The 24944-nt window shown below is 36.1% G+C and overlaps 3 protein-coding genes and 1 long non-coding RNA gene across 4 annotated transcripts; 2 read left to right on the forward strand and 2 right to left on the reverse strand.

Annotated features, from left to right (window-relative positions):
* Positions 1-5542: 5542 nt before the first annotated feature.
* LOC148933232 (uncharacterized) lies at positions 5543-6103 on the reverse strand. The gene is made up of 3 exons (XR_016137494.1): positions 5990-6103; positions 5705-5776; positions 5543-5624 (listed from the first exon to the last, which is right to left on the reverse strand). It is a non-coding gene; the product is annotated as an uncharacterized LOC148933232 (long non-coding RNA).
* Positions 6104-6394: 291 nt separating this feature from the next.
* LOC148933233 (uncharacterized) lies at positions 6395-7920 on the forward strand. Its single transcript, XM_089059666.1, has 8 exons — positions 6395-6522; positions 6581-6673; positions 6751-6875; positions 7002-7086; positions 7180-7297; positions 7477-7562; positions 7658-7775; positions 7879-7920. Exons 1-8 carry the CDS (start codon positions 6395-6397, stop codon positions 7918-7920), a joined length of 795 nt encoding a protein of 264 aa, XP_088915792.1.
* A 4842-nt stretch (positions 7921-12762) lies between these two features.
* LOC125222090 (transcription initiation factor IIA large subunit-like) lies at positions 12763-17477 on the forward strand. The gene is made up of 11 exons (XM_089063085.1): positions 12763-13061; positions 13279-13452; positions 13532-13774; positions 13996-14047; positions 14199-14257; positions 15245-15364; positions 15828-15944; positions 16639-16702; positions 16788-16942; positions 17033-17116; positions 17220-17477. Exons 1-11 carry the CDS (start codon positions 12789-12791, stop codon positions 17241-17243), a joined length of 1365 nt encoding a protein of 454 aa, XP_088919211.1. The 5' UTR covers positions 12763-12788; the 3' UTR covers positions 17244-17477.
* Positions 17478-18720: 1243 nt separating this feature from the next.
* Positions 18721-23264, reverse strand: LOC125221278 (ATP-dependent zinc metalloprotease FTSH 10, mitochondrial-like). Its single transcript, XM_089059672.1, has 9 exons — positions 23209-23264; positions 22870-23122; positions 22702-22773; positions 22233-22366; positions 21431-21441; positions 20804-21335; positions 19944-20711; positions 19622-19849; positions 18721-19292 (listed from the first exon to the last, which is right to left on the reverse strand). The coding sequence occupies exons 1-9, from the start codon at positions 23260-23262 to the stop codon at positions 18822-18824; spliced, it is 2523 nt and encodes an 840-aa protein (XP_088915798.1). The 5' UTR covers positions 23263-23264; the 3' UTR covers positions 18721-18821.
* Positions 23265-24944: the final 1680 nt, after the last annotated feature.

Genomic DNA, 24944 nt, shown 5'->3' on the forward strand with positions numbered 1-24944 from the left:
GGAATCGAGGGTGTGTTCCCTCCGCTCGTGGTGGGGGAGTTTCTATTATACTCCATTGTAGTATAAATGAAATTTGTAGATTTAGAGAGAGAAACTTGTCAACACAAGTGGTGTGAATGAAATTAAGTTGGGGGAGCCCTATTTATAGAGTTTATTTTTTTAAAAAAAAAAAATTTTAAATGTCGGACGTCTGACCGGGACGTCCGACCTTCACCACAGTGGTGGACGTCCGGTCAGACGTCGACGGGAGGGGCGAGGCCGTCGCAGGGGCACACGGGACGGGCGTGGGCGGCCGTCCCGCCCACTATGGCGCCCGTCAGGTCGCCCGTCCGCGACGGGCGAGTGAGAAGGGCGACGGTGGAGACACCCTAAGGAGTAATTGAAGAGGTATTGCTAAGATAAGGTATTTTACTATCTCGTGTTATTTTTATAGTAATTTATAAAATCAAGAAAATGGTAAGTACTCCAATAAATAGTAAGATTTTCAAAAATTACGTTGTTCTAATGCTTTTGGAGTATTTTCTTGAAATATGGATTTGTTTTGTGATTTTAAGATAATAATAAGCATTCTTAAATTATAGTTTCAAGAGTATCATATTTTATTTATAGAGTGATGTACAGATTGGAAACTATGTAGTGCACAAAATATATATTATGATTCTAATTTGAATATTTTGAATGAAAATATGAAATCTAAAGATGATTTAATGCTTCATAGTATGATTTTATTGGAATTTGTGATGACTATTTAATAAGGGCGGGTTTGATAAGTTAATAATATCAAGATAGAGAATTATATATGAACATTTCTAATGGTTTGATATCATAGATAAGCTTAACTCAAAGTCCAATATAAGACAAGGGCCCTAACCAATCTTACCAAAATTATAACTTTAACCATGTTTATGTAACCCACCAATTTGTCAAGTTAAGCCATGTTATATAATATACTTTATAAATTTAGATAATTTCTTTTCAATCAAACATCAACCAAAATAAATCATATATTTACATATCTTGACATAAAGCCCGTATTTTTTATCTTGTTTTACTAATTTTCTCATATTCCATCTTTTTTATCAAACGAGTCCTAAGTATACTTTGGAAATTTACGAAGAAGACTAAGTTATGTGTTCAATTAACTATTTAGTTGAATTATGAGTGCTTTTGACTAAACAAATGAATTCTAGATTTGATTTAGGTTACGTTGCGAATTTGCAAAGATTTATTTGATGAGGTTAAATAATTAGGAATTTATGGAGATGAAGGAGAAGTTAAATTACTATAGTGAATGAAATTATTTACATCTTTTTGATCTTGGAATTGTGATTTAGAATAAATATATGTGTACTATAAATTAATAGTTGAGACTACATGAAGTTTCAAGACCAAATAATAACCAAAGTTAAATAATATAGTATGCGTCTATGCGATCATGCTTATAAATGTTGTCTAATAACAACACAAGAGACTTGAATGTTTCACGTATCGTTTGTTTTAAATTATTGGACTTTAATTTTACAACACTTTATGATACTGAAATTGCGACATCTTTTTTTTTCGACCGTCAAATGAGTAGGGGTTGTTACAAGTATCTTACATGAATTATTGTTAAACAAGATAAATTTATTGAGATTTTGATGGGATAATTCTCATTTTTATCTTGATTGGCTTTGATAGTGGTAAACCTATGGTGGCGGATGATGGGATTATGGAAGAATGGGTCGATATGGAACTTGAAAGTTGGTAGTGTGCAATCGAATAGAAAGGTGCGGAATGAAGATTGAAGAAGATAAATAAATCGTGGAAATTCAAAAGTACAAGAGTACTTTTAATTAAAAACTACAATACATTGTGCTGACCTGTAACCTGTTTGGGCCGACCGTCAACCCTAACGGGCTATAACCCATTTTGCATGTTTTTAATTTGAGTTGTGAAAGTACATTCCTTATCCACTAATTTTATTGGGCTATTCAAGTCCACCAACGAGTTTCGGGTTGGATTGACATCCCTGACGGTCTATATCAATTATATTATAGTTGAGTTGTTTCATTTATTAGCAAAAATAAAAAATAAAGTACTACTCCCTCTGTCCCTGAAAGTTCATCCCATTCGGCACAAAATTTGTCTCATTTCACTTTTTACTATTTTTGGTATTGTACTTCATTTCTCTAACTCATACCTAATCACATTTTATTATAAACTAAGGGTGTCTCCAATGGCGGACGTCCCGGTAGGACGTCGCCGACGTCCGACCGGACGTCCGCCGTAGTGGGTGGGAAGGGCGCCCACGCCCGCCCCGAGTGCCCGTCGGATGGCCTCACCCCTCGCATCGACGTTCGACCGGACGTCCGCCATTGTGGCGAAGGTCGGACGTCCGCAATTTTTAAATATATTTTTTTAAAAAAAACTAATTTTTTTTTCTACTGCTATATTTTAAATTTTTTTTTCCGAATGATATATGTTTTTTTTAATGAAATATTCGTATTTCCCGTTCGTATTCGTGTCGAATTTTAATTCCGTAAATTTTAATTTTAATTGTGAATTAATTTAATTGTGGGAAGGGCTAGTGGAATTCCTAGTGGGAAGTCCTAGTGCAATGGGAAGGGCTAGTGATGTGGCAGTGGAATGAGAAGGGCGAGTGCTGACATGGCAGGTAGTTTTTGTGGGAAGGGCTAGTGGAGGTCCTAATGGGAGGGGCGCCACCTAAGATACCCTAATATATAAAAATGAGACCAACAATATTTAAGGGAGGAGTAACTTTTTTAAGAGTATAATACTGTACTTTATTTTAATTTATATATTATTCTCTTTTTGATTAATTAATTAAATATATTTTTTTAAATCAGTGTTTAAAATAAATGCATAAATAATGGAACGGGGTATGGACATACCCTTTGTTCATATCACAAAGGCAAAAAAGCAACAACAATCAAATAAAGACGTAAGGCCTAAACAAAGAATCATTGGCGATGATCATATTTACACTCCTATTCGCAAGCGAACTAAAATGGATATAATGATTCGACAATATTTAGGGCTTGTTCAGTGTCCTTTTGATTGGGAATGCAAGATACAAAAACCAATGTGATTTGAGGGCATGGAGCCCACAGAATTAAAGGAGAAATCTTTCGTTCAGTGAGGAGGATATAAAGTAAGTTAGCAGATTTGTGAATTTATAATCTATACTCATATAAGAGGAGACTTGTTTGGAAAATTTACAGAACTGCCACTAAGCCCACATTTAGGCGGGAAACGTCATAAAATTTTGCCAGCATCTTGTCTTAATTTTTATTAGTCAGTTTGCTTAATGTGAATCTTATGTGTGATTAGTTTTGTATGGACCGATAATTCTCTATAGGGTTGCAGCCTATTTCTATTATGCTTCCATAGGCTTATAAAATACCACTATTCTATTACAATAATCTATTTTTTTCATTCTCCAAAGCTGCGACTGATTCCCTTCAGTTACCAAGATTTTTGCCTGTGAAAAAGAAATTTTTTCCCTCCAGTTACCAAGATTTTTGCCTGTAAAAAAGAAATTTTTGAAATGTTAAATGCATATTCAAAACCTTTTACTTTTATGAATAAAAAAAAGCCTGAAATTCGTTTTCTAAATGAGAATCAGAAAATATTACCTTAATGAAGTTATGAAATACTCCCTCCGTCCCGCTTAAGATGACACGTTTTCCTTTTTAGTTTGTCCCAACTAAGATGACACATTTCTTTTTTTGGTAACTTTCTCTCTCCAATTAATACACTCAACCACTTTTTCTCACTCCTATTAAAATATTCATCTTTCTTTATCTCTCTACTTTAATACTTACACTTACATTCTCTCTCTCTAATTAAACACTTTAATCAATAACTCCTAAAACCTCGTGCCGGCTAAGCAATGTGTCATCTTAGCCGGGACGGAGGGAGTAATACTTTGTCATCCAAGATTTACTTCCCATTGCAATTTGTCCCTGAAAAAAATAGAAAAAAGTTTCAAGTTGTGTAAACCTTAAATTCAGATACATAAATTTGCAGACAATAGGCAATATATTGATCCCTAAGATTAACATCTAAAGAACAGTTTTTTAATTGTTTTGAATGCATTAGTCATTATTTAGAGCAGTGATATACTATAAATTAATTTGGAAAAAGTAGATATTGAAAATGTTTTTTTTTTAACTAAGATTTGGAAAATATGGACATCCAAATAGAAATCTTAGTAGATAAATTAATAAATCTACATCCATTTTTTAGATAGAGTATTTCGTACCTTGATATGTTTATTCTGTAGATATGTGATTTTGTTGCTGATGCAGTAGAGTAGGCTTTAGGGAGGCCACGCCTGCTATGACATTTATGCCTCTTGGATGATGATTGCATCGTCAGAAGTGAGAGACACCTGTTTATCTTCTTCTTCTCTCTCTATTTTCTGCAGAGTGAAGAGTAGTAGAGGCGGCTGTTATTAGTTAGGGTTCAGTTTTGATATAGGACTTATTAAGTTCCATATAAATAACACAAGAATCCAGTCTAAAAATAAGAGTGAATTGGGCCTTAATTTATGCTATATTAGTGGAAACTTATGGAGTAATATTTAACGGGCCAAATTTATGACATGTTATTTTAATATATAATTTCAAATTAAGTGTTATTAAGTTATATATTTGTAGATATATATTTTATATACCATTTGAACTTATTTTACTACTTAATGTTTATATAGTTTGTAAATATCTATATTATTGTTAGAATAGTTGTATCAGATATTTCAGTGTTCTTTTTATTATTTGATTTTGTTTCTATTGTTTATTTCTGATTATTATAATCTAAAAGGTCACTCATAATGATGTTTTTATGGGAAACCTGGGAGCCCTATAAATACCCCTCTCCAACCACTCCTATAATAATTTAATAAATGCATTAATTTAATGGGCCTTAACTTAAGCTATATTAATGGAAACTTATAAAATTTAGTGGGCCGAATTTTGGACATGCTATTTTTTTAATATTTTAGTAAAATTACTATTAACTTATATATTTGTGCATATATATGATATATTCGATTTAGAAAATTTTTATTATATTAATATTTATATTAGTTAGTAAATATTGGTAATAATAACTGATAGTCTAATTGAGTATTTTTTTAGTGTTCTTTTTATTATCTTATTTGTTTTGTATACTTATTTCTGATTATCATGTGAAAGGTCTCTCATGATTATGTTTTTATGGGGACTTGTATAGTTTCTAAACACCATGCTGAAGAATGTGTGCTCTATAAATACCCTCTCTTAACACTCCCATAATCAGTTACTTTTTCCCTCTCAACTGAAATCAGAAAGCAAAATCCACACAAAAACAGTTCAGTTTCTCAACCCTTTCTTTCTTCTTCCCTAATTGATATTCATATTCTCCATAATCTTTATCTTCCTATATCATATTTATCTATTCTTTCTGAATGTTCCCTCTCTTTTCTTAATCATTTCATCTCTCTTATATCATGTTTTGAAGATGAACAATATGTGCACAATTAACGAAGTGTTCTTACCTTGAATTTGTCATTCCTTCCATTTGTTTTATGCTTGAAACCTTGAATGGCTCATGTAGTTGAGGTTTTATACTTTTTGTTCCTGCATTCAAAATGTAGAATGGAGATTCATTAGTTTTTCTGTTTCCTGCATTTGAGTTTATGTAGAATGTACATACTTACCTGTTATTCCAGTTTTCCATGCAATATGTGTTCTTTGGTTTCCATGCTTCTTGAAATTGTTTAAGATGATACCTGCAAAAAAATGTTGATGCATTCATTGACTGGAATAATAAAACTGTAATTATAAACAAGTTACAACATTAATTATCTACTATATCCATTAAATCCTTTATATGATTATATTCACTTATGTATTTTTGTTATCTCTTTTACTGCAGAAAATTCCCACCAAAGAATGGCACCTATAATTACCTTGGTTAATAATCTTCTACCTAAAGTGCCTACCTCTGTCATCAAGGTCCGTTGTGTCCGGCTTTATGAGAACAATTCTGGAGATAAGAATGATAAGACCTTGGAAGCTGTCTTCCATGATCGTGTGGTATGTTTTCTGACTTCTTCACATTCTGTAAATGAATTTATTATTAAAAAATATCACTATCATGGAGATAAAAAATATAAGAAAAACTGACTATTAATTACTTTCAGGTTTTTTAACATATATATTGTCATTATCTAAATTATGGTCATTTTTGTTAATAGGGCACCAGGATTCAAGCATCATTTCCAGGGTATTCATGCCAGAGTATTGCTGCTAAACTAAGTGAAGGAAGGATATTTTGCATTAGGAATTTTCTTGTGAGACCAAACAATCTCAAGAACAAGACCACCAATCACCAATTTAGGCTCACCATGGTTGCCAAAACTGAAATATCTGAAGTCACAGATTCTAAATTCTTGTATTCTAGGTTTGCATTTAAGAATTTTGATGAGATAGCAAGGCTTGACAGAGCTGCTGAAGAAACATTTTTTGGTATTATGTTTGCATATTTTTGGATATTTTGTAACTTTAAAATTTTCCAGATATTAACTTTTCAGTTTTGTAGATGTAATTGGAGTGATTGTTGCACCTGGGAGAGTTCTATGTCAGCCTAAATGTAGACTTATTGAGATTGAAATTGCAAATGAGAAGTAAGTTTGAAAACAATGTTGAAAATATCTAATCAAGGTTTCTGTTCTTATTAATCTTTTTTCCCCTTTTATTGCAGTCACAACAGGATCTTTTGCACAATTTGGGATGCAAACGTTGATTCTTATCTTCAGCAGTTGGAGAAAAGTAAAGGAACATTGCCTATAATAATTGTTCAATTTTGCCGGCCAAATATGTTTAGAGGTAATATATTTCACTAATATTTATTTTTCTGTTTGTTTTAGTTTTTTTTTTGTTTCTATTAGTTTTTTAATTTGTTATAATTTCTGTAAGTTTGTTTAATCATTATTTCAATAACTGTTTTTTTAGGTGAGATGCGTGTGTCTACACATTTTAATTCCTCCCAAGTTTTTATCAATGCTGGTATAAGTAAGGTTAAACAGTTTAGAAGCAAGTATGATAACAACTGTTATTGAATTTTTTAACTGTATAGTAATTATATTATGCCATTAATTTTAACATTCTTAAACTTAATTTATTGTTTTAGGATATCTGTGGATCCAACTTTCATGAATATGGTGTCATTAGGTGAGGTTGGACAGAACATAAACAGTGAGTTTGATGACCTGCAACTGAAGAGTCCGGAGGATGTCCTGTGTCTTGAGGTAGTGAATATTTTTTTATATATAATTTTGCTTTTTTTTTTGTTGTTATTACTTTACTGATTAAAATCTCAACTTAGTTTGTGTCTTATTCTTATTCACATAGTGGTTCATATTGGGTGTTTGGAAGGGTTATTTCTGTGGAATGTCACTATGGTCAATGGTTTTATGAATCCTGCAAGATTTGTGTGAAGAAGCTTGAACAAGTTGTCCCTGGGAAGTATTATTGTGTGCGTTGTAAGAAGACTTCTGGTTATGCCAAAAGGAGGTATTTCATTTTATTATTGTTATAGTAGTTTGATTAGTTTGATTAATCAGAGTTATAGCATTTTTTTAATTTTTTTAAAATTGAATATTTTGTAGGTACAGATTTGTTTTATATATTGTGGATGACACTAGCAATGTTTCACTTCTACTTTGGGATAGAGAGGCTATTCAACTATTGGATTTGAACGTTGATGATATTGTTGATGCGGATGAGGTATATATAATAAGAAAAAATGCAACAGTTTTAATAATTTTTTATATATTTTATAGTATCTTTTATTTTTGTTGCAGATTCATTTAACTCATTCCATTCTTAGACGGATGGAGGACAGGCTTTGTGGAAAGAATTTTCTATTTAAAGTTCAACTGAAGGATCATTTTGATTATCCAGTTAGCCATCCATTTACTGTGAATAAAGTCTGTAAAACTCCTGAAATTGTTGAAAAATATATTCCTGAAGGTTTTGTTTCAGAACCTATTAGTTCTCAGGTGAAGCTGTCTGATCTATTGTTTGGAGATGATCTTGCTGAGGTATTTCTTCTTCTTCTTCTTCTTCTTCTTCTTCTTCTTCTTCTTTCTTCTTCTTCTTCTTCTTCTTCTTCTTCTTCTATTGGTTTTATTCTGTTATTAATTTTTTTACTTCACAGGTCTCTCAGAAAAGCTTTCACACACCTGACTTGTCCAGTATAGAGAATGACAATAATTCTAAATGGATTGAGGAAGGCACTGTAAAGAGATGCTTGGATATGGAGTTTGATGCATGTGAAGATGACACTGATTTTGAGGCTCTCAAAAGGCAGAAAGTGAATGGTGGGGAGTAGATCCTTATAAAGATATTTGGCTTGTGTTTAAGTTTTGTTTTAGGGATCATCTTTTTGGCTGGTGGTGATTAGATTGGGGAAAATCTTTGGAGTTTCAATGTTTTGCCTTTTAGTTGTTTTGTTGACACATCATTTTAGAATGTTCTTAGTTTTTGCTGTTATGGTTGATGGTTTTTTCCCTTCAGTACTTTCTTTCTGAAGATAATGTTTTGGCTTTGCATCCTTGGTTCTGTTCAGATGAGGACAAAAGTGTAATCAGTTCTAATGGCTTTATTATTAATGAAGATTTGATTTTTAAGATACCATTTAATATTTTGCTTTTTAATGTTTATGATTAACTAACACTTAGTACCATGATCTGATTTTTATAGATCTTTAAACCCTATAATTTTAAGCATTTTAGTAAGTGCATATAAAACTGCTTTTACTTATTAAACCTTATATTTATTTAAATTATAAGGTTTAATATCTTAATTTACATACTTAGTAAAGTGAAATAATCATCAGTCTTAACTTACTCATTGAGAACTATATGCAAAATTTATAATTAGAGTATCTCTAATGGTTTATTGAACTTTATTCTATAGCATATATATGGCACTAAATAAAGGATTATCTTAGCCATATTCAAGATGCAAGGTTTTCAGAAAGTATTTAGAAGTGGATCTATATGAACATCTTTTTATGTTCTTACCTAAGTTACCAATAAATACAAATGAAAAATTTGAAGGCAATCTGCAATTTGAAGAGTTTTCCACTAAGTATCAATATATACTTTTGAGTTCAAGTAACATACCTGCTATATTTTGTAAATGCTTCTTCCTTTTGCTTTCCTGCCATTATCAGATTTGTTTGAATAAAGGTGTTTATCATATATATGAATTTATATCAATATGAATGTAGTTTAGGGCATAGATTTAGACCTACAATTTTGTTCAGTGTACCTCCCATTTTATCGTCTGCAAACCATGAATAGGTTAGTGTTTCAGTCCCATATGAAGTAAAATTTTTAGCTATGTTTCTTAGAAAACAGATCTGCTCTACATTAATTAGTCAAAAATTGAAACATGCGCATTGGAAAAAGATATTGATACTCAAGGGAAGAACTTTCTACCTTTTTCTGGTGATGGATAGGATTTCGTCTCCGTTTGCGTCTTCTGCTTGTCCGTGTTCATCGGTGCAGGCAGTTAGATACTTAGGATTTATGCTTAAGTCGCTGAATCAGTGTTTGAGGCTGTTAAGTTAGAAGCAGTGGAGGAAAATAACGCCGTAGACGGCTTCGATTTCACCGATTCTGGTGAAGCAGTGAGATTCGGAGGATTTAGGTTTCGTCGCCGATTCTGCGTTTGAGGCGCTGAAGTTCGCAGGAGTGGAGGAAAATAACTCCATAAACGGCTTCTGTTTCTTCGATTTTATTGGTTGAGGCGTAAAAGGTGGAGAGCGATTTAGGGTTTTGTCGATTTGGTAATGGTTATGGAATTTTCCATGATTTTTCTCTCGAACGGGCGATGAGTAGATGTGTTCGTCGCCAATTTGCTGTGAGGGTGGAGTTTTTTCGCCGTCGCCGGTGGCGTTTGTCGCGATTAGCTTCGAAGTCGGCTAGGAGGATAATCATCTAGGGCTGCGAAGTCGCCGTCGCCAAATTGCTATTTATATTTTCTTTAAATTATGTTATTAAATCATAATGTTGATTAATTATACTGATTAATTGTAGTTTGTTATTGTTAAGTGAGTAAGTTTAATGAATATCGTTTAGGCTCCTTCCTTTTCTTTTTTTTTTTTTTATCAAAATTGGGCCTTTTAAAAATATCAATTTATGTGTTGGACCCGTTTCAGATTAATGGAAATATTTGGGTTCCATTATTTTTTTGTGTGGGCTTCACTGATGAATTTAATTAGGCTGTTTTTAATATGATAATATTGTTTGGCCCATAAGTTCACCTTTTTTTTTTTTATCATTATTAGTATTATAACTCTCTACCATTATAATTATAAATTGTAGCAGTTGATAGGATTTTCTATTGTTTTCGCATTTTTATAATAGTCGTGCAAATTTCTTAATTCTTCCTAAATCGCGAAAGTTTATTTCTTTTTTAAAAAAAAAAAATATTTAATCACTCTTATTTCATTTCATGATCTACTTTACTCTCTCTCCTGCTTTTTTCTTTTTTCTTTTTCCTATTCTTTTACTTTCATTTAATCTATATTCAACACAATTTCTTAATCTTTGTGCCCAAAATTTTTGTACAAACTTAATTGGGACGGATGGAGTATACTTTTTCTTTGTGTAGTTGACGTTGGGGTATCCGTTCAGTGTCCTATAATTATAAGTGATAGTGTTACTACTCATCAAGGTGTATTTTTTTATTCACTGAGAATAAACACCAATTTTTATTCTCTTTAGTTTTATCTTATTTTCTTTATTGTTTAACATCTGTTTCGAAATCGTTTGGCCCGTGCATAGCACGGGTGTTAACGCTAGTTTTATTAGTGGTCATCTTTTTCAAGTTGTCCAATTTGGAAAATTTCGCTGTTAGAATTTTTGGGAGTTGAAAACAGAAGGGGTAGTTTTGTAAACTTCATTCCATTTCTTCACATATTTCTCAATGCTGCTACAAATATCAAGAAATGAATTATGCCCATTAATGGACTCAACAGTGCGGTCGTTATTTTACTCGAGGGCCATGGTCATGGAGATATATTACATACACACTGAACACCATAAATGCATAGAAATAAACTCAAGACATAATCCTCACTCATTCGGTTTTGACGAATTGCATTTGCATGAAATAATTATTGGAAGAAATGTATATGGTTGGCCCACCAGTTAGTATTCATATGTTGGCATATGTTTTACACTAATTGCACGTTCCTTGACCAAATATGTGCACGTGGTTGGACATCTATGTCCTTCATATTTTTTACAAATTTAACCTGCTACCCCCAACACATTAGACGCAGTAAAGCCCGAAAAAGTTGAATTTCATTTACCCACCAAAAAAAGTCTCACGCCTAGTTTTTCTAAAGCCTACTTTCAACAAGTGAAAGAAGCCAAAGAAAACATAAAATTTCTTTATCAATCTATTCATACAAAAAAAACTTCACGCAATAATCGATGGAATTGAGCTACTTCTAGTTCTACCAATCCAACTCATTCGTGGCAATTTTTTCATACCTCTCCCCTTCATTTGCTTCCAACTTTCTTGACTCTTGCCACCTCCCAACACTCCTATACACATTAGCCAAGTGCACATAACTTTGGTGACAATCCGGCTTCAACCCGATCACCTTCTTCGCGACCAGGGCTTGTTGTCGAGGCACAAGCCTCGAGCAAAACAGTCCAGAGCGTCGGGTCATTCCCAAACTCCGATTCCACAATCAAACCCTCTGCTTCCTCTATCTCCCCGGCACGCCCCAATAGATCAACCATATAAAGTAAGAAAAATTATATTTGCATAAAAGATACTCCCTCCGTCCGCGAATAAGAATCCCGTTTTTCTATTTTGGTCCGTTCGCGAATAGGAGTCCCGGTTCATAATTACCATAAATGGTAAAGAGGCCCCACATTCCACCAACTCATTCCACTCACATGTCATTTAAAACTAATATACACAAGTGAGACCTATATTCCACCAACTTTTTTCCATCCATTTTTTTTAACATTTATTAAAACCTGTGCCGGAATAGAATGAGACTCCTATTCGCGGACAGAGGGAGTAGATACGAAGAACATAGATGGAGTGATGATTGACTTACAAGACCCAGAAGGGGAAAAATGCAAAAGAAGAAGAAAACATCCATTTTAGAAATTCCATCGTTCCTAGCATTATTTCCCTTCTAAAATGTAAAATGTGTAAGAAAAATAAAAGTTCAAGCACTGTAATATAAAATATAAATATCCCTAAAATTTGTCTAGCTTAATAAAATAGAGTTAGGCCCATCGTTGTCATATGCATTTATTTATGGTGAGATTTCCAACTTCCAGTAAACAAGGCCATCATCTTATCTACACGTAGTATTATTATTTCAATTTATAATTAAATAATAGTCTTAAAATTAGTACTCCCTCCGTCCTAATGAAGATGACCTCTTTCTTTCCTTTCTTAGGCGGTATGAGATTTTATGCAACTTTATTTTATGTGTTGAGAAAAAAGAGTAAAGTAAGAGAGATAATAAAATAGAGATAAATGTGTTTCCATTTTAAGTAATGGATCATCACAAACTAAAAAGGAAAATGAGTTATCTTCGTAGGACGGAGGGAGTACTATTTGATTTAAAATGGTTTTTCTATTCTTTATTTTGGAAAATTGGAGAAGATATAGGACGCCACGTGGAATTGAGCATAAAAACGGATGCAAACCTATTTATATTCCACTCTCTATTCTCCCTTTCTGTTCCGTCTGATGCTCTTCCCCTCTCCACTTTCTCTCTCATCGCCGGCGATCTTCCTCTCTCTCTTCATTTCCTTCAATTCAAACCTCACTCCATTCAATTCACTTTCGATTCGGACCTTCTTCTCTCGCGTTGCTCGATTTCTAGAGTTTTCCGAACAAATGGCGAGCACCGGCACCAGCAATATCTACATCCACGTCATCGAGGACGTCATCAACAAGGTCCGAGATGAGTTCGTCACCGATGGGGGTCCCGGAGATGACGTCCTTGCTGAGCTCCAAGGAGTAATTTTTCATCCGCTCTCTTTTAAATGATGACATATTTGGATTGTTTTACTTCTATTTAGGGTTTAGTGATGGATTTTTTTGTAATATGTGTGATTTTAGGAGTGTGTTGGGATTTATATCATTGAAGGATGATTAAGTAGTTTCAAGGTTTTGAAATTGTTGGATCTGGGGCTGGAATAGTATTTTTTATTGTTTTTTTGGTCGAATTTTGCAGATATGGGAACTGAAAATGATGCACGCTGGCGCTATTTTGGGTCCAATAGATAGGTCGGCGAAGCAGAAAGCAGCAGGAGGTCCGGTGACGCCTAATCCCGTGCATGATCTTAACGTACCTTATGAAGGCACTGAGGAGTATGAAACTCCCACTGCTGATATGCTCTTTCCTCCGGTGAGTGCTTGGTATCATTGTTAATTGTGAGGTTATGCCTTGATTTTTCACTGTTGATGTTTTTGCTTGGGGCTTCCAGACCCCACTACAAACACCTATGCAGACGCCATTGCCGGGGATGGCCCAGACACCATTGCCTGGAACAGCTCAGACTCCCCTTCCTGGAACAGCTCAAACTCCTCTTCCTGGAAATGACAGCAGTCCGTACTACAACATTCCGACTGGTGGAACACCGATAACCCCCAATGAGTACTCCTCTAATAATGACAATGGTGGTGAAGGTCAGATGAGAACTGGAGGTGGAAGGCCTAGCCAATATATGGTAACGTTATACTGAACCTTCTTTTCTGGTGATGGGTGTGACCGTCACTTTTGGCTGACAATCTTGCTTTCTGCTGCCTCATTTTCCTACCCCTTTTCGTTTTATGATGAGAATGTTTCTGATTCTTTTTTTCATAAGTTTGCAAGCAATTTCTGCACCATCTTTACCTTTTGGTGGTAGGTAGTCATAGTTCAACTGAAATCTATATTTTACTCTTGCAGCAACCACCTTCATCTTGGTTGAGTCAAAGGCCACCTCTTGATGTGAATGTTGGTGAGTGTGATGGTGATGATTTATAACAATGCACTGTCTCTGCCCTAAGTAACTATGTAGGAGTTGGTGACAGTATATTAAAAGACTTATAAATTGGTGGAAGGCAATGTAATCTTCACTAGTTTCATATATAACTTGTCTTTTGTTGTAGCTTATGTGGAAGGTCGGGAGGAGGGTGACAAGGGAGCGCCCAATCATCCACCAACTCAGGTTGGTGTCATTTGGAGTTCATCTTTATTTCAAGCTTGTAATGAGTGTAGCCCGATCAATCGTAAACAGATATTATATAGGCCCTATAATATGAAAAAATTAACCATGTACAAACATTTCATCTATGCAAATTGGATTGTCCTATTTCCTTGCTAGAAGTTCGAAAAACAATCTCTTTTTGTAAAGGTTAAAGTGGAATTTTCTCTCTGAAGTATTCTTCTATCTCATCTAATTATTTAGTTTAGCATTACTTTTAAAGATAATACTGTATAAATACCCATTGTTTGCTCTTCTTTTATTGGTCAACTACATGCAAATTCTAATTAGAATTTAGACAGCAGAACATCAAAAGTAAATCACCTTCATAGTGGGATAGAGATTCAGTCAATTGAATAATACATGTCATGTGGTGGTGTTTTATTTAGTTCGTGTACCAGTAATCCCAGTAAACGTGCTTATGTCCTTTTTTGGTAGGTTACCCATTCCCTGGTGATTAAGTATGTGCCGCTCTATCGTATCTTGCTAGACACCCGTACTTAAGTTACAGTGACCAGATAGGGAGTTCATTGCATTTTAAGTGCGTGTATGAGGAACATATAATTAAATGTTGGAAACTGTTCGCCCCATTGACAATTGAATCGTTTCTTCCAAGTTTGTAGGATGTGATATTAATCCATGATGTCATGAAAATACAAAGTTACTGTCATCCCTTGATAGTATTATGTCAACTATTGTCCTACATATTTTGCAGCAACGACGATCTGCAAATTAACTAATTCAGCTGTCACCCACCCTCTTTCTGGTATTCTGTTTGAAGATTTTGATTGTTGTATATCCCAGAAACTGGGAGCAAGCTTATCCTGTGCATGCTGATTTTATAAATTCCCACCATCACTCTTGATCTGTTTATATAAAATCAATGATGTAAATTGTTATTCATTTCACTCAGTAAAGGATAGGAGTATAATAGTGAAGAACTCAATGCAGGATTTTTTCTTGATGCCTTCTGGAAAACGAAAACGTGAGGACATTCCTCCACAATATCATTCTGGTGGATATATCCCCCAACAGGATGGAGCTGGAGATGTTTTACCTGAGGTGTTAAAGGTGAAGTTTTGATTCTAAGCCACATACTAGCAACAGTAATGCTGCCACTAAGTTGTCACAGTATCCAGCCTCCAGGCAGTTGATTGATAGAATGTGTGGTTCCTGATTCCTGAATAAACCCCTATTTTGGTCTTATTATTTCAAATCGTTATTTGAGAAGTAGAAGATTGTTAACACAAACCATTCTGGATTAATGAGGCTGTCCAAATTCATCCTTTTTAACAAGTGGGTTCTCATGCACGATGTATATTTTTATACACAAGAAGTTATCCATGGTAGACCTTATGAATACATAGAAATAATTAGTAGACATTATAACCCTGGAAAATTGTGATTTGATTTTGATCTGTGATGATTTCCTTGCCTTTGCTGTGCTAACCTTTTTATTGGACTGTTAGGCATTTTGATCTTGTAGAACATTTATTTTCCTCTATTTGTAACTGTCACTTCATACTTTTGGCAGGTGGGTCCAGGGAGCATTGCACAAATACCTGTTCAAGAAGGATCACTGTCTTGTAGGATTCCTCAGTTGGATGGACCCATACCGGATCCATACGATGATGCGCTTTCTACTCCCAATGTGAGTTTACCTCTGTGTGAGTCTTATTGGTTGTAGCATTTGAACTAGCCTGCATTTAAATTCGGTGAATCTCTTTAGATTGTGATAGCCACCTACTTGTGGACATCCTTTGTTCTGCTCCTATGCAATTTTCTGAAGGGCTACTGCGATGGGGTGGGGGGTTTGACATCTGGTGTAAGGACTTCATATAAGCAGTTTTTGGGCCTCTCTGATTCCAGAACCGGTTGTTTGATGCTGCAAAACTTTGTATTTATCTTTGTTGACATTTGCTTACTATGTGTCAATGTGATTTGCTCTAAATGGAGGTTTCAGTCTTTTCCCAAACTCTTTTCTAACTATAGAAGCACAATTCGGTGATCTAATAGATAGCAACATACTAACATGTCAGGATATCTCTTGTAGTTGTCTGAGAGTTGATTCTCACAATGGTCCTACAGAAAAGTGAACTTTGCACGACTATCTTTCTGTCAGAAAATAGGATTAGGTTACTTAACACCACGGCCAACCTTCAGTTTGACTTTTTCTTAGAAACTACTGTAAATTTATGGGTTATACATTCCTGATGGAATTCATTACATTTGTATCACTTATAGTCTTATTTATACCCTTTACATAATTTAAATGATTATTACTCTTCTCTCTTTAAATGTATGTTTTTCTATACTAACTTGGTTCCTTGCGTGTCTCTTGAAAGATATACAATTATCAAGGAGTCATCAATGAAGACTACAACATTGTGAACACGCCTATGCCCAATGGTTAGTTGTCACCTAAATTTAGTACCTCCCCACATGTCAGAACTGTTAATGACCATTGTTAAGATGAAACCGTCTGCATTTCTAGATATGCAAGCAGCAACTCCTGCTCCCATTCCAAATGAACCTGTCGATGACGACGATGATGAACCCTTAAATGAAGACGACGATGATGAGTTGGACGATCTGGAACAGGGGGAGGATGTAAACACAGCACATCTGGTTCTAGCTCAGTTCGACAAGGTACAGAGCCTGCAAAATCATATTGTTTACTCTGGGTTTTTCTTCAATGACGATAATCTCATCCTTAAGATATGCTTGTATGATACACAGGTGACAAGAACCAAGAGCAGGTGGAAGTGCACACTGAAGGATGGCATTATGCGCGTAAATAACAAAGACATTCTGTTCAACAAGGTTAGGATTCCTTACCATTTTTCGTGGATGCTCGCTCCTCTGACCTGTTCTTTATTTGTGCATATGTTTTGTCTGAGTGGTTTTGGTATTGGGCTTTCACCAGGCGACGGGAGAATTCGACTTCTGATTTCGATGGGGAGAACAAGATTGGTTATTCACATTGTATTTGGTCTCTTGTACGGAACGCAAATTAGTGAGAGGAAATGTTTCGATGGTCACAATGTACAGAGAAGGGAGATTTTGGCTCCAACTACGAGTTTATAACTTTGAAAGGATCGTTGTATCATTTAATTTTTGTGTACGCGGATATATGTTATTGCTATCTTAATCTTCCTTTATTCCTATTCTGATATATTTTTAATTCGAGTTTATTTTAAGTATTAATTTAGTTTTAATCATTTTTTTAATTCGATGTTGATGCTATAGCAAAGTGGTTTACAAGGACACGTCGACGATGTAAGAGCATCCGCAATGGTCGGCTAGTGACCGGCTAGCCGATTCGTCGCGCTAGCCGAACCATTGCAATCGGCGAGCGCATCGGCGTGGGCTGGCCGATCGCTCGTCGCTAGCCGATCCGCTGGCTGATCGGCTAGCCGCCATTGCAGAGGCCCGATCGGCCAGCGATCGGCCAGCGCCGATTTTCGTTTTTTTTTTTTTTTTTTTTTTTAAAATCATATATAAACGCGATTTTCGTTTCATTTTCATTTGCACCACGGAGAAGAGGATTCTTTTCGAGATGCTCGAGAGCATGCGTGCTGATTTAGAGATCGCGACGAGGAGGCTGGGGGGTTCCGACGTGGGCTCAGATACCACGGGTGGCGGCAGCGGCGGCGGCGACGGCCACGAGGAGGGCGACGGCGACGGCGATGAGGAGTAGAGAGTGGCGGGGCTCGGGTGTTGAAGCCCTTTTTTTTAAAAAAAAAATCATGTACTTTTTTTTAAAAATCTTTGTACTTTTTTTTTAATGGAATGGATTATTTTTCCCGTATATGTGTCGTAAATTTAATTCCGTATATCGCAATTTTAATTCCGTAAATGTAGTATATTTTGAATTGTTTTTATTGCGGCTGGCCTATGGCTGGCCTAAATCTGACGTGGCAGGTGGTTTTTTTAGTGTTGCTGACGTGGCAGAGGAGAGAATGGCTGGCCTATGGCTGGCCTATTAACCATTGCGGATGCTCTAAAGACTTTGAGAGCAACGCCATGATGTGTAAATATAAATAAATAATATCGGAGAGAAAAATTAATAATGAAATTGAAAAGTTGAATTGTAGCATGACAACTAAAAATTATGAGACTTGTGTTAAATCTAGCCCAAGGGATGGTTAAAAGCAAAGTAGCAACGGCCGTAACCTTAACGACTTGAACAACGAAGCTTCATGCATGTTACTTCGTCCCTCTTTCAAATTTTAAAAATAACACTTTCAATTTAGTTTAAAATTTCGAAAGAAATTGCAATTGGAAGAAATATGGTGTCAAAATAACGTGTTATGATTTTAATTGCTGAAATCCTGGCAACAACATCAATACGTTTTTCAGTATATATTCATGGTATCCAAATTGTGATTACTTATTTCCAGCATTTATTTGAAAGCAAATGAGGCAGTGTCGCATCCCCCTATATTGAAATTTGAATATAGGAAATTATTGCACTTTAGTTTTTCAGTACAAATTCGTTATCATCAAACAATAAACCAACCAAATGCTACGTTGGGACAGCCTCCGGCGTTGCTCCATCATCCTCAGATGTACTTTCAATAACCTCCGCACTCTGCTCCTTCTCATCCTCTGCAAATCCATCCCTGTATCTATCGTAATTTGACCTCTCCACCGGTTTGAAAGGTCTCTCACCCAGCACACGCACCATGTCCTCCTGGTGAAGAGTTTCCTTTTCCAGCAACAACTCCGCAATCTTACCCACTTGTTCCTTGTGCTCCTCAATTAATTCAACTGTCCGTTTATACGCCGTTGTCACCCATTCGCGGACTTCAGTGTCAATCAGATTGGCTGTTTTGCTGCTATAGGGCTTGCTCATCTCGAATCCGTCATCCCTCTGGGGGAAAGAGAGAAGTCCGACTTTATCACTAAAACCATAGACTGCTACTTGTGCATACGTCATCTTGGTGACCTTCTCCAAATCATTCTGAGCTCCAGTTGATATTTTTCCCAGCATCACCTAGAGTTGGACAAGAAATTTTGCACCATTATATAAACTCACAGTGACAGGAGTAATGAGTGCACATATTTAGAGGTACTGAGCTTATATGATTGCTCAATGGAATAGAATAGTTGAATCTAAAACCTAACTAGAAGCTGTTCTTTATTGGTCATAATTTATTGAGTAATAGAGTTTCATGTAAACAAATCAGATATAGATATGAAGTAAGTTAAAAATACGGAAATCATATTGAGCCAAGGGGGCTCTGTTGTTTCCAAATGTCTGAAAAGGCTCTCCCAGATTATACTATTGAAAACAATACAAATTCATACTGAAAAGTGGGGTACCTGTTCAGCTGCCCGTCCACCAAGAGTCATGCAAGTCATATCAAGAAGCTGCTCTTTCGTCATGAGAAGATTCTCATTAGGAACATATTGAGCAAATCCAAGTGCAGCAGTACCACGAGGAACGATGGTGACCTTCAACAAGGGTTCTGCATGTTCTAAAAACCAGCCAGCCACAGCATGACCTGATTCGTGATAGGCTACAGTCCTGCGTTCAATCTTACTTACAACCTGTTCAAGCACATAAAAGCCGAAATTACCCAATATTCTTATCATGATAGAACTTTGCAAAATATTCAAGGCAAACCAGATGTCTTCAACTTACCCTATTTTTCTTCTCAAGACCACCGATAATTCTGTCTATAGCTGAATCAAAATGTTCCATTTTCACCTTTGCTTGCTCAGATCTAGCAGCAATTAGAGCAGCTTCATTGCAAACATTTGCAATATCTGCACCTGCAAATCCAGGAGTGAGGGCTGCTAGTCTCTGAGAGAAGTAAGAAGGTTCATTGTCAAGTTTAATCTTCTTCAGATAGATCTGGAATATTTGCTCCCGACCCTTGATATCTGGTTTGTCTATGCTAATTTGGCGATCAAATCGGCCAGGTCTCAGCAATGCGTTGTCTAAGATATCTGGTCTATTGGTGCCAGCAAGAACAACCACACCAGCAGTTGTTCCAAATCCATCCATTTCCACAAGCAACTGGTTGAGAGTGCTTTCACGCTCATCATGGGAACCAGACATCCCTCCACGTCCCCTTGCTCGACCAATTGCATCAATCTCATCTATGAATATGATACTAGGTGCGCATTGCCTTGCCTCTTGGAACAAGCTTCTTACCCTCGAGGGCCCAACTCCCACAAACATCTCCATGAAATCAGAGCCAGATATGGACAGAAAAGGCACACCAGATTCACCAGCTGTAGCTTTTGCTAGGAGCGTTTTACCAGTCCCAGGAGGTCCAACCAATAGAGCTCCTTTAGGGATTTTGGCCCCCAGTTCCTCATACTTTTTTGGGTTCTTCAGGAAGTGTACAAACTCCATAATCTCTTGTTTTGCTTCATCACAGCCAGCAACATCTTTGAAGTAAATCTGGAATGCAGATAAGAGAAAGTTAGAACGATAATGTTTAGCATCAGACTGGCGCCATATAATGAAAATGAGATAGCAAATAAAAAGAAAACCTTATTTTTTGCGTTCTTATCCATTTTCGTAAAGTGAGCTTTCCCAATGTTAAAGATTCCACGGCCACCCTTTCCGCCACCACCACCTACTCCGAATCCAGCTTGCATTTTCCGGCTTATAAAGAAAAGTGATCCCAATAACAAAAGAGTGGGAGCAAACCTCATCAACTCTTGGAGCCAGGCCCCTTCGGAAACATATGTAACGGGTACATAATCATGTGGGTCGATGCCCAATGCTTCTTGGGCTTCTTCCAATTTTTCTTCAAACGTTTCAACACTTCCAATGTTGAAGTAGTATTTATATTGACTTGTTTTTGCTTTTGGCTGTGTGTCGCTAACCGGAGTATCAAAGTCAGATCCTTCAGTTGAATCAGTGCTGCCACTAAGATTCTGCGGCGAGCTTCTTACATAAACTTTGGCAACAGATTTATTTGAAATAACAATATGGTCGACTAAACCTGGTTCCAGAAGCTTATTTTTGAACTCTTGGAAACTAATCTGCAAGTTAATAATGCATTGATAAGTCAATACACTATAATAATGAAATCCCGCAGAAACCGAATAAAAAAAATCAAACCATACAACATCAAAAGTACGCCACCTAATCTGGTATGAGAAACTACAAACCTTTTATACGACTGGTACAGGGAACATAACTAAACAACTAAAGATCGAAAAATATATTTAGATAATCAACCAAAAGGAAAATAACAGATTGATATCATATGACCTTCAGCTGCATAGTTTTCGTAGATAACGTAATTAAGACTTTTACGCATGTGTTTCTATGTTAAAACAAATTCAACGAGCATCACACAAAATAACAAAGATGCAAATTTGTAACAAATTTTCCTATTTAAAGCAATTTTTGTTTCACTTATAGCACGACCTCAAGAAATCCATAATTAAATATTAGTGCTAGGAAACACTTACCAAAAGTGGAAAATGCATTCATATTTGCAACCAAAAGTGGAAAATAAGGTTCATATTTGCACTTAGTGGTGGGAATAGAAAAAAAGAAAAGATAATAATCTACAAAGAGTAGCACCATTCTATTACTCTATAGCCTTACCTGATTGATTATCAATTTTCAGAATATTCAAAATTTATCATATAAGAATTTGATAGGTCAGAGACTCAAAACTACACCAATTCTATTGCTCCTGAATCGAGATCTAAAGCAAAGCATAGAAAACAGACTCATAAGCCTATAGCACTTAAAATACAATTTTTTCCAGTTAAATGAGAATGAAGAAATCAGAGAATGAATAAAGAAGGATGATAACCAAAAACAGCATTCGTAAAGAAATGCAAGTGCATGTTCACAAAAATTTGGAGGTTCAAATATCAGTTTTAATTGACTCATTGTATTCTCAATACCATAACAACAAATAAATTGCCCTAACTAAAAACTAGGCGAATTGCAAACCTGTTTCTCTCCATTCGGTTTTGACGAAATTGCAGAAGAGAACAACGCAATAACCAGTAAAGAAGCAATTATATTCTGGAGATCCATAGAAAATGTTATACTGATGCCGTCATCCTCAGATTTCTTCCCTTCCTCTAAAGATATAGTAATATTTTAAATTAGAAAACTCAACTGAGAAAGTTCCGTTCAATATTGTCATCAAAATTGAGCAACCAAAAACTTCCATCCCAACATCTAAAATTTTCATTCAATAAACAGCCTTATGGCCTGTATGATCAACAATAATGATCAAATGAACTCAACTATCAACATAGTGATGATAAAACTGTACAGAGACAAATGAAACTATGGAAACATTTACTCTCTAGTAAGTTGAAATCGTCGGATTTTAGGAATAGATTAAAAAATATTTTCTTTCCACATATAATCTATTCATCTGTCATCATGCAAAATACAAGCGACCACAAACCTTTTGATTGCGATTTCTGCTCACTCTTTTTCGGAATCTCCTTCTTGTCTTTGGGATAAAATTTCTCGTAATCTGCAGAACAGGATCAACATTATAAGGCATCAATGTAACCAGATACAGAGAACGGGGATCATAAGCTGTCAATTTGGAAGAAACTCTGTTTCTCACTCTTCTTCTTTGGCGCTTTACTAGAGAAAAATCTATTAATTCCGAGATTTCCAGCTAGGTATTTAAAATCTGAAAAAGATGCCCCAAAAGCTGATCCTCTATTAGCTCCAGCCGCAGCTAAATAGCTTCTCAGGCACTCTAACTTCCCTTCAAACTGATTGAGATAGCCATCCAAACTATCTGAACCCGGAGCTCCCAACCTCTCTTTATTACAAATGAGGGACCTCCCCTTTCTAGCTCCGTTAATCAGATTCTGCACACACAAAAATCGTAACAAATTATACAGAAACGATAAGAACATGGAGTCGAAAACAAATTTACAAATTGAGAATAGCATACTCTGTAACGAGAGGAGCGAGATAGCGAAGCTCCAATTCTCGAATGGATCATCATGCGATTCAACGATTCGCGTCAATTTTTCTTCTTCCCTAAATTCTTCGAAAATTTCAGTGAGGAAGCCGTGAGATTGGATATATATTATGCGTAGGGTTTTATCAATTTTGATGATATTCTGATTGTACGAAATTAGAAATGGAACGATTTAAAATTGAAGAAAAAAACGGGAAAAAGGATGCGCTCCAAACTTTCAGGAAAACCTAGGGATCCACGTGAGGATGTATTGCATGCATGACTTGATAGGTGTGTATAGTATGCATGCAAGGCATGGAGTAATAAGGCACATGATGTATCCTACTCAGCTTGCTTGCTGAGGTGGCATACCGACGTGGAGAAATGCAAAGCATGTGAAGTGAGGAGTAGTATTAATAGAGAGGCCACCACCTTTCGATAGCATGTTGAGTGTGTGATCAATCGTGAGCATTGGGTCGTGGATCAATCGCATCTATCTCATTTTCGTATTGTTGTTCTTGTTATGCATTTGTAATCGCTTCATTATCAATATAGTTCCTATTGTTGATTTCGCATTACCGAGTGTTGTTGTTGATTTCGTTGAGTTTACGTGATATCGGTCAAAATCAGGAGATCTCGAGCTAAGACCGTATCAGGATGAGTGGCCGCCGCCGCCGTCCACCGAAGAAACTTGAGCAACCAAGAAGCACTGCTCTCTGACTATCGAGATCGACTCATAGCGGGAACATGTGTGGAAGTTACTATGAAGTATATAGCAACTGGGAATGGAGTTGAAGGTAGTGCCCGGTGATATTGTGATTGATAGAACAGGGCCGATCCCGGCAGTGACTTTGTCAACAAGGCTCAAGGAGAAACTTGCCCAAAATATGCAATTCTCAGTCATAGTGAATCTTTTGGGGAGATCGATTGATACAAGTCATTGTGCCTAAAATGGAGTCAGTTGTGGAACATGAATGCAACAAAAGTAGTGGATATGGGTTGTGGTTATTTTCTGGTACAGTTTGCAGCGGATGAGAACTACTTAGAGGCGACGCTAGAAGGGCCATGGATTGTGTCAAGAAGCTACCTCCAAGTGCAAACTTGGACTACAGCATTTCGGGTGCACCATTGCTCCCCACAGACCACAACGGTTTGAATTCGGGTGTCGAAGCTTCCCCTCCACCTATATCCGTCAAGCGTGATTAGTGCCATTGGAGGGGCCGTTGGTACTGTGATTTGAGTCGACTACAACACTAGTGACTTGCGGAGGGGAAAATTTGAAAGGATAGTAGTGAATGTTGATCTTACGAAACCGCTTGTGTTGAAATTCACGATTGACGGCAAGGAATTTAAGGTGGAGTATGAGAACTTGAATGAGCTTTGCATATATTATGGTATGTACATGCATTTAGACGTCAACTGTATCCGCACACCGAAGAAGGATAAAGAGGAAAGGGATTTGAGCCAAGGGAGCGGAATTGCTACGGAGGTCCCAAAGGATACTTACGGGCCATGGATGATAGTGGACAGATGGGCCGAAACAGTGAAAACAATATTAAGGAAAATATTATGCCGGCTGGAGGGTCGCGATTCAATATTCTCCAGGATGCAAATTTAGTGCATGAGGATGATAGAGATGAGAGCTTGGCTTTGGTGCCTATGCTGTTGGCAGCTCGTGATACTAATTTTGGGCAAGGACAGTGGACATTTAGGAAAAACAAAGGGAA

This window comes from Salvia hispanica, chromosome 1, assembly GCF_029641045.1.
Source record: "Salvia hispanica isolate PSC_SH4W2 chromosome 1, Shi_PSC_v1, whole genome shotgun sequence".
NCBI lineage: Eukaryota > Viridiplantae > Streptophyta > Magnoliopsida > Lamiales > Lamiaceae > Salvia > Salvia hispanica.